This window comes from Phaeodactylum tricornutum, genomic scaffold (assembly GCF_000150955.2).
Source record: "Phaeodactylum tricornutum CCAP 1055/1 PHATR_bd_19x34 genomic scaffold, whole genome shotgun sequence".
Classification (NCBI taxonomy): Eukaryota; Bacillariophyta; class Bacillariophyceae; order Surirellales; family Neidiaceae; genus Phaeodactylum; species Phaeodactylum tricornutum.
The window spans coordinates 1-12,670 of NW_002238023.1; the positions used below are offsets into that span (position 1 = coordinate 1).

At 48.1% G+C, this 12,670-nt stretch overlaps 4 protein-coding genes across 4 annotated transcripts; 3 read left to right on the forward strand and 1 right to left on the reverse strand.

Annotated features, from left to right (window-relative positions):
• Positions 1-38: 38 nt before the first annotated feature.
• PHATRDRAFT_bd1613 (predicted protein) lies at positions 39-4,618 on the reverse strand (the record flags this gene model as incomplete). The annotated part of the gene is made up of 10 exons (XM_002176192.1): positions 4,301-4,618; positions 3,896-4,189; positions 3,247-3,819; positions 2,497-3,087; positions 1,149-2,309; positions 1,050-1,081; positions 560-966; positions 454-493; positions 165-381; positions 39-76 (listed from the first exon to the last, which is right to left on the reverse strand). Coding segments are annotated over exons 1-10 (3,561 nt in total), but the record flags the coding sequence as incomplete, so codon positions are not given.
• Positions 4,619-5,054: 436 nt separating this feature from the next.
• PHATRDRAFT_bd866 (predicted protein) lies at positions 5,055-5,970 on the forward strand. The gene has a single exon (XM_002176189.1). The coding sequence runs from the start codon at positions 5,176-5,178 to the stop codon at positions 5,920-5,922; it is 747 nt and encodes a 248-aa protein (XP_002176225.1). The 5' UTR covers positions 5,055-5,175; the 3' UTR covers positions 5,923-5,970.
• Positions 5,971-6,705: 735 nt separating this feature from the next.
• PHATRDRAFT_bd1616 (predicted protein) lies at positions 6,706-9,767 on the forward strand. The gene has a single exon (XM_002176190.1). It carries the CDS (start codon positions 8,264-8,266, stop codon positions 9,692-9,694), a length of 1,431 nt encoding a protein of 476 aa, XP_002176226.1. The 5' UTR covers positions 6,706-8,263; the 3' UTR covers positions 9,695-9,767.
• A 454-nt stretch (positions 9,768-10,221) lies between these two features.
• PHATRDRAFT_bd1233 (predicted protein) lies at positions 10,222-12,287 on the forward strand (the record flags this gene model as incomplete). Its single annotated transcript, XM_002176191.1, has 2 exons — positions 10,222-10,342; positions 10,438-12,287. The coding sequence occupies 2 exons, from the start codon at positions 10,222-10,224 to the stop codon at positions 12,285-12,287; spliced, it is 1,971 nt and encodes a 656-aa protein (XP_002176227.1).
• Between the last annotated feature and the right edge of the window lie 383 nt (positions 12,288-12,670).

Sequence of the window (12,670 nt, forward strand, 5' to 3'; positions counted from 1 at the left end):
TTTCAACTGGCAAATACACTTTGTCTATCGGAACTTACCCACATCTGAACAAACTGACCGGCTCCAGCTGCGCTTCCTGTGAGAATCAGACGTTAGCACAAGGGTGTGAGCTCCTGCTTTTGTTCGTTTTCGAAGATATTTCAATTACTGCGCTTTTATCATACCCTTAAAGACGACGACCCGAGGCGACTCGTAATCAGTTTGCCTAAGAGCTTGAGCATATTCAGCAGCACGTTGCTCTTCCAATGTCAAAGAGGCAACTGTTCGCATATTGGAGAGACTCTCAATGACAATTCCTCCAGCGGAATTTTTATCTCTACCATCTTCATCTCCTTCGTCTTCACCAGCGTATGTTTTCATTTCCATTTCTGCTCCAAATGCCTAAAACAGAAGGATAACATAAGATGACTGTCAAAGGAGAGAAAAAGGCCTCTCTACGAAGCGAAAGCTTACCATAAAAGGCAGAATAAACAATGTCGATAAAGCGATGGGCCTAACAACAGAGATTGTCAGCACACAAGTGATTGCATTGCATACCCGAGTTTGTTCGTTCACGCACCACATGTAAATAAATGAGACAATCAACCCAACGAGAACACTGGCAAGGCTGAGCACCAAAGTGCGTATAGGTTCCCCGCAGAATGCATGAAGTAGAGCTGCATCGTCAGCTAGTTGCGACTTGATAGTTCCTGGAGAGCGAACATCAAACCACGCAACTTCTTGACGAAGTAGGCTCTTGAAGGCGCCATCGCGCACTCGTTTGTTCATCCTTTCAGAGGCTGATCCGAATCCCCAAAATAGTAGTGTTGTACCAAACACACTACTAACGATGATACCAATAAATCCGTAGAAGATCTTCATCGATCGCTCTTGTATGTCATCGGCAACAAAGTCAAAGTACTCGTCGCAGTCAAAAAATCCATCGTTGGCAAGCGGTGGGCACGCTTGGACAGGGGTGTAGAATAGCTTTAAGAATTAACGAGCGTCAGTTACGTTGAGACATCTTATGCAGAAACCAGCGTACCACGTTTCAAAGACTAGCATCTTACCTCAATCATGTAAGCAAAGATAAAGCCCCAAGCTAAAATGTGAACGAGAGAAGATAAGAACAGCACTCAATGATCGGAAATTATTCGAAATAATCCTACCTGGAAACATAATACCAGCAAAAACGGCCCCAATGGCACCTGCTACGAAATAGAAAGAGTCATCAGAAGCTAGGCTTCGAACCCTTTTAGAAATACGCTTGTGGGCATCCTCATCGATCTCATCGATCGTATCAGTCTCAGGGGGCGCATCATTCTTACTAGAGAGCGTTTTTTCTGTTTCCGTGTTCTCATCCATAGCATTATTCGAAACCAGTGCAACCTCTTCAGTAGTTCCGAGGTTCTGCAACGCTTGCAGGCGTGCATATTGTCCATTCAAAGCCATAAGATCATCATGCGTTCCAATCTCCCCGACCTTTCCTTGGTCGATAACAGCAATGCGATCTGCGTTTCTAATAGTCGATAAGCGATGGGCAATAACAATACAAGTCTGGTCACCTCCTAAAATGAGGTCGTCAATGGCTGACTGAACTATAGCCTCACTTTGAGAATCAAGTGCGCTGGTCGCTTCGTCTAAAAGCAATACCTTCGGCTTCTTTAGCAGAGCGCGCGCAATAGCAATCCTTTGTTTCTGACCACCAGAGACAAGAGTGCTACCGGCCCCAACACGAGTTTTGTATCCATCAGGAAACGAAATGATGAAATCATGGGCGTTTGCTTTCTTAGCGGCTTCTTCAACCTGCTGTTCGCTCGCTTCAGGGAAACTATACCTGATGTTTTCCATGATTGTTGTATCGAAGAGAACAGGCTCCTGCGACACTAATCCAAATTGCTCTCTCACCCAACGAACATTTAAGTCTCGAATGTCCACGCCATTGAATTCAATTTTTCCATCTTTTGGATGATAAAAGAGTTCAAGAAGCTGCATAATAGTGCTCTTTCCTGAGCCGCTTGGACCAACCAAAGCAAGGGTTTCGCCCTGCCGGATATCCAAATCGAGCCCATGAAAAACAGAAGAATCGGGCCGGGAAGGGTATTGAAAAGCCACGTCGCAGAAACTAATAAGTGGCGGCACAGACGTAGACGTCTTTGTGCGCACAATCGCTTCTGCTGGAGAATCTTTTTTGACTATTGACTGGCTGATGTGCACCACCGGCTCTGTTGTCTTCAGCTTCTGGGCTTCAACCAAGGCAAAATAGCGACCGCGCTTATCCAATAGCTCTTGATGATTACCAATCTCAGCAATAATACCATCTGCCAAAACTGCAATAACATCAGCGTTCTTAACGGTTGACAGTCTATGCGCAATCACTGAAAATGGAGAATGAGAAAAATCTATGATTAGAACTTGCTTGTCAGGGCATCATTCAATGGTCCCCTTCCTAACCGAAGGTCGTCATAGTTTTCATGCGCATCAAATTATCTAAAGCTTTCTGCACGCTAGCCTCACTTTCGCTATCCAATGCACTCGTTGCTTCATCAAGCAAAAGAATCTTTACATTCCTGACCAGAACTCTCGCGAGAGCAATACGCTGTCGCTGTCCTCCGGAAAGCTGAGCCCCTTCCTCACCAACTATGGTATCAAATCCTTGCGGGAAAGACTGGATAAAATCGTAGGCGTTCGCCATGCTAGCAGCCCGCTCAATGTCTCCTTGTGAAGCATTCGGGGAGCCGATTGCAATATTATCTCGAATTGACATTGCGAAAAGCTTTGGTTCTTGGCTGACGAGGCCAATCTGCTGCCGAAGCCATTTGACATTAATTTCTCGCAAATCGACTCCGTCTAAAGTCAAAGTCCCGTCTAGAGGGTCATAGAACCGTTCTAGTAGCTGCATCGCTGTAGATTTTCCACATCCTGAAGGACCCACCAAAGCAACAGTCTTCCCTGACGGAATTTGTAAGGAAAAGTTACGAAAGACATCAGCATCTCGGGTCGGATAGGAAAATCTGACGCTTCGGAATTCTAAATCGCCAATTAATGACGGTAACTTGACTCCTCTATCCGAAGAAGAATCAATCACATACGATGACGAGACCTTCTCTGTACGATTGTTTGTAGTTTGGATCTCTGTGCTCTTTCTGTTGATTGCACAGAGTGCTGGGTAACAGGCCGCACGGGCACCTTTGAAAGTATTTGCAAATTTGTGAGCCAATTTGAAACAAAGAGAACATCAAAGTCAGTCTTGTGAACGAAACATACCAATGAATGCGTCCAAAGCGACAGAGACTTGTGGAAGAACGAATGCTGCAACCGTGACCCCCATGAGAGCTCCAAATACATCCGCACCGGAAGGGTCACACGCTGGCACACCATCCGTAGTACCGGACGGGTCACAACCAGAATCACGAACATTATCGAATAACAAATAAGAGCCAAACAGTGTAATCACAACGTAGGACAAAAGGAATGATCCCAATTGACACCCGGTAGCGAGACCCACCAACCACACTTGGCTAACCGCTCCTTGGCAAGCCTCCGCTGTAGCTTCCTGGTACATTTCGATAACTCGTTCGACCGCATTCAAAGACAAAATTGTGCGAAGAGACGTAACGGCCATGTTGACAATTGACCCAGCCTTTGCATACGTTGCATTGGCTCGCAACGTCTGGGATTTGTTCATCTTCAGCAGAAATAATGAACTCGCAAACATGACTGGTGTAATCAACAAAGTGACCAAACTCGTTTGCCACGACGCCCAAAAACTATACGCCAAAGACCCGACAAAGCTGACAAAAAATTGAAGCGACTCGGCCAGTTTACGTCCGACACCCTCTGCATTTCAGAAAGATCAAGTAAGAATGTTGCACATATAAAATCCACAAGCACAAATTCTGTCAATGACACTCACTTTTATACTTTGCTCCATTAATTGTGATAATGGTTGCGTCTCCGGAAACATCCTTAGCATCGAAGTACGCCATGTCTTGGCGCATGATAGCGGCAAACCAGGATGTCTTGAGCTCGTGCGTCATTTCGGCGGCGGCCATCTCCATCAACGAGCTCTGTATCGTCATGGACGCAAAGAGCAGCACCCCGAAGACCATAAACGCGAATGAAATCTCACGAATGGTAGCCCTAAAGTCATAACTATCGGTATCAGCTGCTAAATCCTGCAAGGCTACTGCGAAATAAAAGATCGAGGCTATTGGCAAAAAGGAGAAAGCAAGATTTAGTCGATGATAAGTGTGTTGAAGATTCATCATTGTTCCTGTGTCGTATAGGCTGAGACCGAGGAGTGTCAACATCCACGTACCTGGAAGGATGGCACCAGACGTAATCGCCGCACAGAAAGAACCAATGATGTACCATTGGATCTTGGCGGTATTGGCGAATGAAAAGACTTGGCGGACCGTCGCTAATTGCGGGGTCCCTTCTTTCTTGGGTGGTTTCGTTACTTCGGATGGTGTCGTATCCTTGCTGGTGCCGGTGTCAACAGGAACGTTTACCTTGCCGTTGTCCATCCCGGAATTGGGCAGCTCTTTGTCAATCCACTGAGAGAGAGAGGCAAGTCGTTCCGGTAGCGTTATGAGATTATGTTATGTAATTTGTGTTCCGTTATCGCGAACCACAAACCAAATCTGGACTGTGTGCTCTTTCCTGCGTCTAGATCCGATCGACATATTGCTCACAGTCAACAAGACTGACAATGACGGTGAAGCCTCTTCTCAAACTGACAGTTGAATCGTGCCGAACAGTCTGGAGCCAAAGGGGGGACGTGTCCTTTCGAGCAAATGGCGATTCCAGCTTCGATCGTCTGGCTGTATCCCGTCAATACTTCTTCCGTCCATCCGTCTACCGCATCAGTCTGGGACACCAATCCAACCCGGAAACAATAGACTCGATACCCAGTACAATCCGGAAAAGGATGCGGAAGGTGACCGAACCGAGGAGAAACGAAATTCCTCAGCTACCGTGTTGCGACACCGCGACACGAGACAACACATCCATCCTATCAGATAGCACTTGTTTCTACCGTGTTCAACTCCTATACCTACATACTTACACAACTCACCTATACTTACCTCTCTACCTCCGCAACCAACATCCAATCAACCAACAACCACCATTTCTTCTTTGGCGTCTCATTGTGTTTCCGTGTTCTGGTTGCTCGTCCTCGTCGTCGTTGGAATGCTTCCCACCGCCGCTCCCTCGCGTCAACACACCACGCGCCCCATCGTGACGGGGACGTCCGTCCTCGGCATTGTCTACGATGGCGGCGTCCTCCTGGCAGCCGACACGCTCCTCAGTTACGGCAGTATGGCCAAGGATCAAAACGCGCGTCGCCTGCACGTCATTCCCGGTACGTTTACAATGATTGGCGCGTCCGGCGAGTACTCGGACTTTCAGAAAGTCTGTCAGATCCTCGAAGAAAAGGCGCTCGAAGAAACCCACACGTCCCTCATGGACAGCCTCTACGCGGATACCTCGCAGTCCATCACCGCCGCATCCACCTGGAACTATCTGCGTATGGTCATGTACGCGCGACGCAACAAAATGAACCCCTTCTGGAACGATATTCTCGTCGCCGGAACCGATCGGCAAGGCAAACCCTTCTTGGGGATGGTGGATAAGATCGGAACCACCGTACAGGACAACTTCCTCGCCACGGGATTCGGATCCTACCTGGCCTTGCCCATTATGCGGGAAAAATGGCGCCCCGATCTTTCCGAAGGAGAAGCACGAGCTCTGCTCGAAGACTGCATGAAGGTACTCTTTTATCGCGACTGTCGGGCATCCTGCAAGATACAACTCGCCAAGTATGCCACCGAGTCTAAAGAGGCCATTGTCAGTGAACCCTATCAGTTGGAAACCTCCTGGGATGCCCCGTCTTTTGTGCAGCCCGTCGCCGATCTAGAAGGGGATGGGGGTTGGTGAAAATAAGGGTAACTGTAAACAAGTACCTAGGAATACAACGACACCCTACTATTCCATTCAACGAATCAATGGATTTTCTCTGGAAAGTACGGTAGTAGAATAGCAGTTACCTTTGTGTCTGCATAAGTGTGCGTGCGTGCTCCGGTTTGGGAGTATTGCGTGCGGACAGCGCCAGTGGTATCCCCAAAAGCCAAGGCATGGGTCCCAAGTCAGGCTGCCACTGACCGACCTCCGGGAGCACAACGAGTCTTTTTGCCAGTTCGTCCGAACTCTTTCCCAATGTCTCGCTCACAGTCACCACACCCACACGTCTCTTTATGGCTCCTGCTAGTCGTGCAGAGCAGATCGTGGTTCTGCTGCAGCAACAGAAAAACGAGTTGACGGCTAGCGGTGCGATTCTCTAGGGCGGCTCCCAAGAGTGCCCCCCGGGGCGCTGGGGGACGCAACACAGCCAGTGACTCACTCAGAGCCAGCGACTGGTTGAAATGCAAATGCGTCCGGACTGGTTGAAAATAAAAATCGCACCATTCCAACGGCATGGCTTGGATATCGCGGAGTCTAGTGTTTACTCGTAGGAGCTCAAGGACAGCCCGGGTACGCTGTTCTCGAGAAGACGTCGTAGTTTGAAAGCTAGTCCCGAAGAGCCATAACCGTTCCATAGAAGGATGCCGATGGAGTGCTTTCATCAACAATTTCCAAGGACCGTCCTCGATGTTATTGTTGGACAAATCCAAATGTATCAGTCCACGATTCTCGGGCAAAGCCTTTGCTAAATGCTCCCACACGGCTTGCGGCAAGCCCATATTACGTAGAGAGAAAAAGCGCAAACGTGAATTGTTGGCCAATCTTGATACCAAGCTTTGCGTGGCGTGTTCCGTCGCCCAGCAACGTGTCATATGGAATTGCACTGGCCCTTGGTTCCGTCCGAAGGCGTCTCCCAGTGACTGCAGAAAAGTGTCTTCTTCCGAACACCCAACGTGCACAAGTTCAACGTGATCAATGTTTGCTAAACACATCCCCAAGCCGCGACAGTGTGCCACACTCAACGTGAGGTATGCCAGACGAACATGACGAAACGCGTTCCGACGAAAACAACGTTGTAGCGAAGTTACCGATGCCAGAAGAGGAGCAGGAGCGGGGTCTGGTTGTTCGTACGAAATTGCAATGCCAGAAAATCCGTGAAAGGAAAGATGGAGTATATCATCTAGCGCGTCAGCTGCAAATTGCAAGGGTCCTCGTGTGTAGATGACCGCCGCCGCGTCGGACGAGGTTTGTGCGTGCGGTTTTGTGGTTGCAGTAGTAGTAGTTGATGTTGTTGTTGAAACTGCAATTGGTAGTGGTGGTAACGATGCAGAAAGCCCCTCAATTGCATAAGTTCTCTGATTCTGCTCCGGTGGTAGTTCCGAAACGACCCGGACACGATCGTATCTGGAAGATACCACGAAAGATTCTGGCCTCACCCACACGATTCCGTTTCGATTTAGAAATTCTCGGAACGTTTTCCATTCCAATCCCTGAAGAGCCAAACGCTCCAGACCTTCCAGCAACGTTACTTCGGTCGGAACGTCGAGTTCGTCAGGTTCCAATCGAGCGCGCAAAAAGCCAATCCGTGACGTGGCGGTATGCGGTATCACCATTTTGGATTGCCCAATTGAGCTGTTTGTCACCGGCAGGAAAGACCTTCAGAGCTCGGCAAGTAGCTGTAAGTAACTTTTGATGCCCTCTTCTGTTTTGCGAGTGACTAATGTCAGGCTGCTCGCCCGTCGTGGGGACGACTTGACAAGGAGGCAGTCTTCCGCCAAGTTCGCGACGAGGACAGTCAACCGTCACGGTGCCAGAATGTTACCACTCACGGACTAGTACATATAGAATGTCGGAAAGTCAGGGCGAAACGTTCTGTGCCGTATAGCATTTTACATTTCGTACATTTTTTCTGCAACGTCTGTGATAAGCGAATCCCGACGTTTGGTCATGATTTTCTTACGTATCAAAAGTACATATGGTAGGAGAGACGTGACGGTCACGTTTTTTACAACACAAGTTTACAAGAGTTGGCAGTACCGTTTTTGGCATCAGGAAATAAATACCTTGAATGTCGTAATCTAAGAAATTAAGGCTTGTAAACTACTTGTCGGTGAATCAACGGCCGTAAGCAAAACACAAAAAATGAACGAATGGAAACGGCTTCAACTTTCCAAAACGTTCCGAGGTTCAGCATGACGAATTCCTTTGGCTTCTCGATGTACCGCAACTTACATCAATCATCCCAACTGAAAAAGTGCTGCTGCATTTCGCACTCACAGTCAGTTCGGCTGACCGCTAATTGCACTCTTCATTCACGATGAGCAAGAATGATGATTCACAGTCAGAATACGAACAAAGGAAAGAGTCTGATCCTCTGTTGACGAGAAGCGACGCCGACGATAGTACCCCACCCGATGAGCTACACTCTGGATTTCTCGCCACTTTCGCCGACGCCGTGACGGGCGGAATGGAAGTAATCGTAGAAGGTGTACAGAGCGGTACAGATACTATCGTCGAAGGTGCGCACGATATCGGGGAACGTGTACAAGAGACCACGTCCGAGTTTCAAGAAGCTGTTGTGGAGCAGTACAATGAAGTTAAGGAAACTTTTTTGGATGAACTACACGAAGCCGACGATGGCGACATGTACTTTCTAGACATGGCGCTAACACGAAATCTTTCTATTTTGCCCAGCGAGTTGAGAGAAAAGGCCCAGCAATTGGCCGGTCCGACTACAAAGATCGAACTCGATCTGGAGACGCTTACGTTAGTTGAAAAGGCAATTGACCCCTTAAAGCCTCCTTTGAGTGCATACGCTGGTTTAGCCTTGGCTGTTATTTCGCTTTCCTCTATCGGCCCGCTCCTTGCGCTGCAAAGTGATGTATCGGGTACGCTTAAAATTTTCTGGCGCATGTGCGGAACTGCGCTGGTACTGCTACCTCTCGCCATTTTGGAATTACGTACTAGTGGTTTCCCCCGACTAACGCAACCTCAATGGTGCACCTTTCTTGTTGCAACCGCGTGCTATGTCACTATGGGCGTTGGCTTTGCGTTGGCTCTTTCCTATACGTCTGTGGGCAATGCGGTTATACTAGCGAATTCCCAGGCACTCATGCTGCTTATGGGAAACTTGTGTGTGGGTGCGCCCGTATCATATTTGGAGGGGGTTGGGGCACTGGTGGCCTTTACTGGCGCCGTGCTCTGTTCCAAGGATTCTTCTGAAGACGGATCGGTTGCTGCTGCTCCCGGAAATACTTTCTTTGGGGATTTTCTGGCTCTATTATCCGGAATGGGCGGCGTGGGCTACCTGGTATTCGCAAAAACTAGTCGATCCAATATGAGTTTATTCTTGTTTACATTTTTGACAATGTCGATCGGCTGCCTTATGATAATTCCATTTCAAATCATTGTACTTCGGGAAAAGGTGACACTGGGGATGAATCCCAGAACTGGCCTCCTCGGTTTTTTAAACTGGACCCCCGATCGATTGCAGTTGGAGATTATCATGGTCTTGGTCTGTAATGTCTGTGGTACAATGGGATACGTTCGAGCTATGCAGTTTTTCGACAGTCTCGTGATATCAGTGGCCGGCTTGATGGAACCGGTCGTGGCCGAATTCATGGCGTTTTTCCTGAACGTCGGTATATTACCAGGTTCGCAAGGTTGGCTCGGCAACTTCCTTGTTGCTGTGGGGACACTAGCCGTTGTATTCCCGACAGACAAGAAAGGGGGGCCGACTGGTCATTAACGCTCACATTTGGGCAACATTGAATGGGGAAAAACTACCTCTGGAAATCTAGAAAAGTAGTCAAACCGTTTGGAACCAAAACGTCTCATCCTTCGCCCTCGGATTGTCGACCACCACTTACTTGCCGGTAGTATTTGTTCTCTTGGATCGCATCGCAAATTTCTTGTAAGGGGGCTAATCGAAATCAGTCGTTCTCGCCACTCCAGAGGAATCTGGTCACAGCAAACAACTCTGTTCACCAGCTGCGACTTCGGCCAGAACGTTTCTCAAATGAGATATGTGCTCACACTATGATCCAGCCGTTTTCACAGTCAGCAATCGAGTCTTGTTCATTCACAGATTTCATTCCTGCGTTTTTTACAAGCCGGTAAAATACGATTCTTCATAAGTGTAAACTCTTGAGTCATTTCTAAATATCAATTTATTCCCTATTCATCTCTCTGTTTCATTTGTCCCCTATTTTCTATTTGATCTTCTGTTGCAGTTCCAAGAGCACAACTTTCAGCCGACACATCCGATATATGACAATGGATGGTGCCATTACCCTTTACACGTCCATCGCAGCTCACGAGGAGTCCGATCGGATGCGTGAAGCTCTCCAACAAGGTGGATTTCCCTACCAAGAAAAGGACGTGTCAACAAAACCAGGTAAAAAAGTTACGAGTAACGGGAATCAACTCTCCGGCACTGTCGATAACTGAACCACTCATTTTTCCTCTATCTTTATTCACCAATCTGCATAGAATATCAGACCGAGCTGATCATCCGCTTTGGTGGCGAAGTCACGTTTCCTGGAGTGCAGTTCAAGGATACATGGATTTCAAATCCAAGCGACGTTCAAGACGAATTGAGTAAGCAAGTTGTTGATCACCTTTTGGGTGGTAGCTCCGACAATGAGTCCACGGTAGCTAAACGGGACTTGAAATTTCAGCCTACCGCCAAATCTGAACACGTGTCCACCACGGAGAGCTGGATTAGCGGGAAAACGTCCGAAAGCAGCACTCTCGCCAATTTCGTTCTTCCCAACGGAAACGCTGTCACTGTGGGAGCGCTTCTACGCCTCTTGCTTCGTGCTATGACTCACAGGTGTGAGCTCCAAGACGGTAAGCCATACTACTACTTTCGGGGCTATGAGGGCATCGAGTTGTGGTCCATATTGTTCTTCGACGAGCACGACGAGCTGAAAGCCACACAATTTGGCAATTTGTTGATCGACCGCGGTCTCGTTCATAATTATACGCCAAAATGTGAAAAACTGGCCCACTCTTTCCTTGTTTTGCAGCCTCTTCAAGAACCACGTGTTTTGAACACGTTCGTAAAGTGGCCGTCTCCTTCCGACGAACGATCTGATCGAGACGAAGACCCGATGGACGTTATTTTACGCCTTTCTCGTCTCATGGATGACATTTGCAGTGCGACCGACTACCGTGAAAATCTGCCTCTTTTTCACGCTCTGGAGGAGGCAGTTTGCCAGCTACAGACAACTCGGTTTCCAGACTCTCCAGTTGAAAAGGTAACGTTCGGCATTAATCTTTTCAACCTTGTTGTGCGCCATGGAATGATCGTGGCCGGAGAACGCAATTGGACGTGGCCTCAAGCGCTTTCGGAAGTTCCACCATTTTTTTCGAAGATTGGATACAACGTTGCGGGAGAATGGATCAACCTTGCCGATCTACAGGCGTCTCTCTATGGTCAACCGGGAGCTCGGGCTCCTAGCATTTATCAGCCAAGACGACCGCTGTGGAAACGTTTGCAACTCTGTAACGGAATTTATCCTGATACTGACTTGCACTACGATGCCCCGATTGTTCGTACCGATACACGCATCCTTTTGGCAACGACCTGGGGAACGTATTCATCTCCGGGTGTTTCCACCCTTTATCCCAATCGACTGGAAGAAGGGCTCCAAACGGCAGCTGAGGCATATTGTCAACGTCATGTAATTGTGTGCGCGTCTGGTCAGGTCAGCTTGCCGTCTTTGTTGTCATGGCATCGGCACGATTTCGGACAAGGCACGCCCGACCACGTTATGATGGATATTCTCCCGTACCTATCCGTCATTCAACTTCGCCAAATTGAAGACCATCGCAATACGGGTAGCCTACGCGCTGTATTTGATTCAGATTTTGACTGGAATTGCGGAATATATTTGTCCACGAGTGACGCTAACCTTAGTGTACGTCAGCAAGAAATGCCACTGTCATCAAATGAATGTGACGCCGAGATTCTTCCAGAGCAAGCCCAGGTCGGCGCCGTTAAGAAAGCGCCACAAACGCATGCTTTTGAACCTTCTGATTCTCCGGGCAATATCCTCCGTCCACGGTTGGCTAATAGCGGCCGCAAGGCATCATCTCGAGGTTTGCGGCGTTTGGCGGGACGTCAGCCTTCGACGGGAGAGTTTCAGATGTTTCCTCCCGGTCGAAATGTTGGAAAGGTTCCAGACAACTCTTGGGTTGGTTCAGTCGATGGGGATCCCTGTGACAATGACGACGACGGACACTCATTTTTTCAATCGGTGGTTTCGGATGTTACGTACGGATCCGATTTTTATACTTTGCTTGGGACAAGATCTCACCGTCGATTGAATGTATAACCTTACATGTGATTATAATTTTCTGTCCAATCTTCTTGTCTGTTTACCTGAAGTTACAGTTTTGGCTGGCTTACAGTTTTTAGTTGTCTAGTACGGTGGCGAATGTTTGCAGATTTATTCAAAGGTTAGGAGCAGCCGAACAGACAGCTGCCATTTGGACTTGTACCTTGTACAGTAATCAATCAAAAGCTCTGCAAAAAACTATCTGCTGCAGGATCAAAGTAGTGTGCGCATACAGAAGGTAACCACCTCCTGAAGCTGAGAGCATGTGAAAAAACAGTGTGTGCATATGTGGTCCAAAAAAGGGGAAATGCCATTGACGTTACATGCGTAATGTACATGGTCTCTAACCGAGTACTTTCCACTTTTACATACACGTGCCG

Excerpts from the sequence above, each read along its gene's own strand:
- PHATRDRAFT_bd866 (XM_002176189.1), top strand. The coding sequence starts at position 5,176 with ATGCTTCCCACCGCCGCTCCCTCGCGTCAACACACCACGCGCCCCATC.
- PHATRDRAFT_bd1616 (XM_002176190.1), top strand. The coding sequence starts at position 8,264 with ATGAGCAAGAATGATGATTCACAGTCAGAATACGAACAAAGGAAAGAG.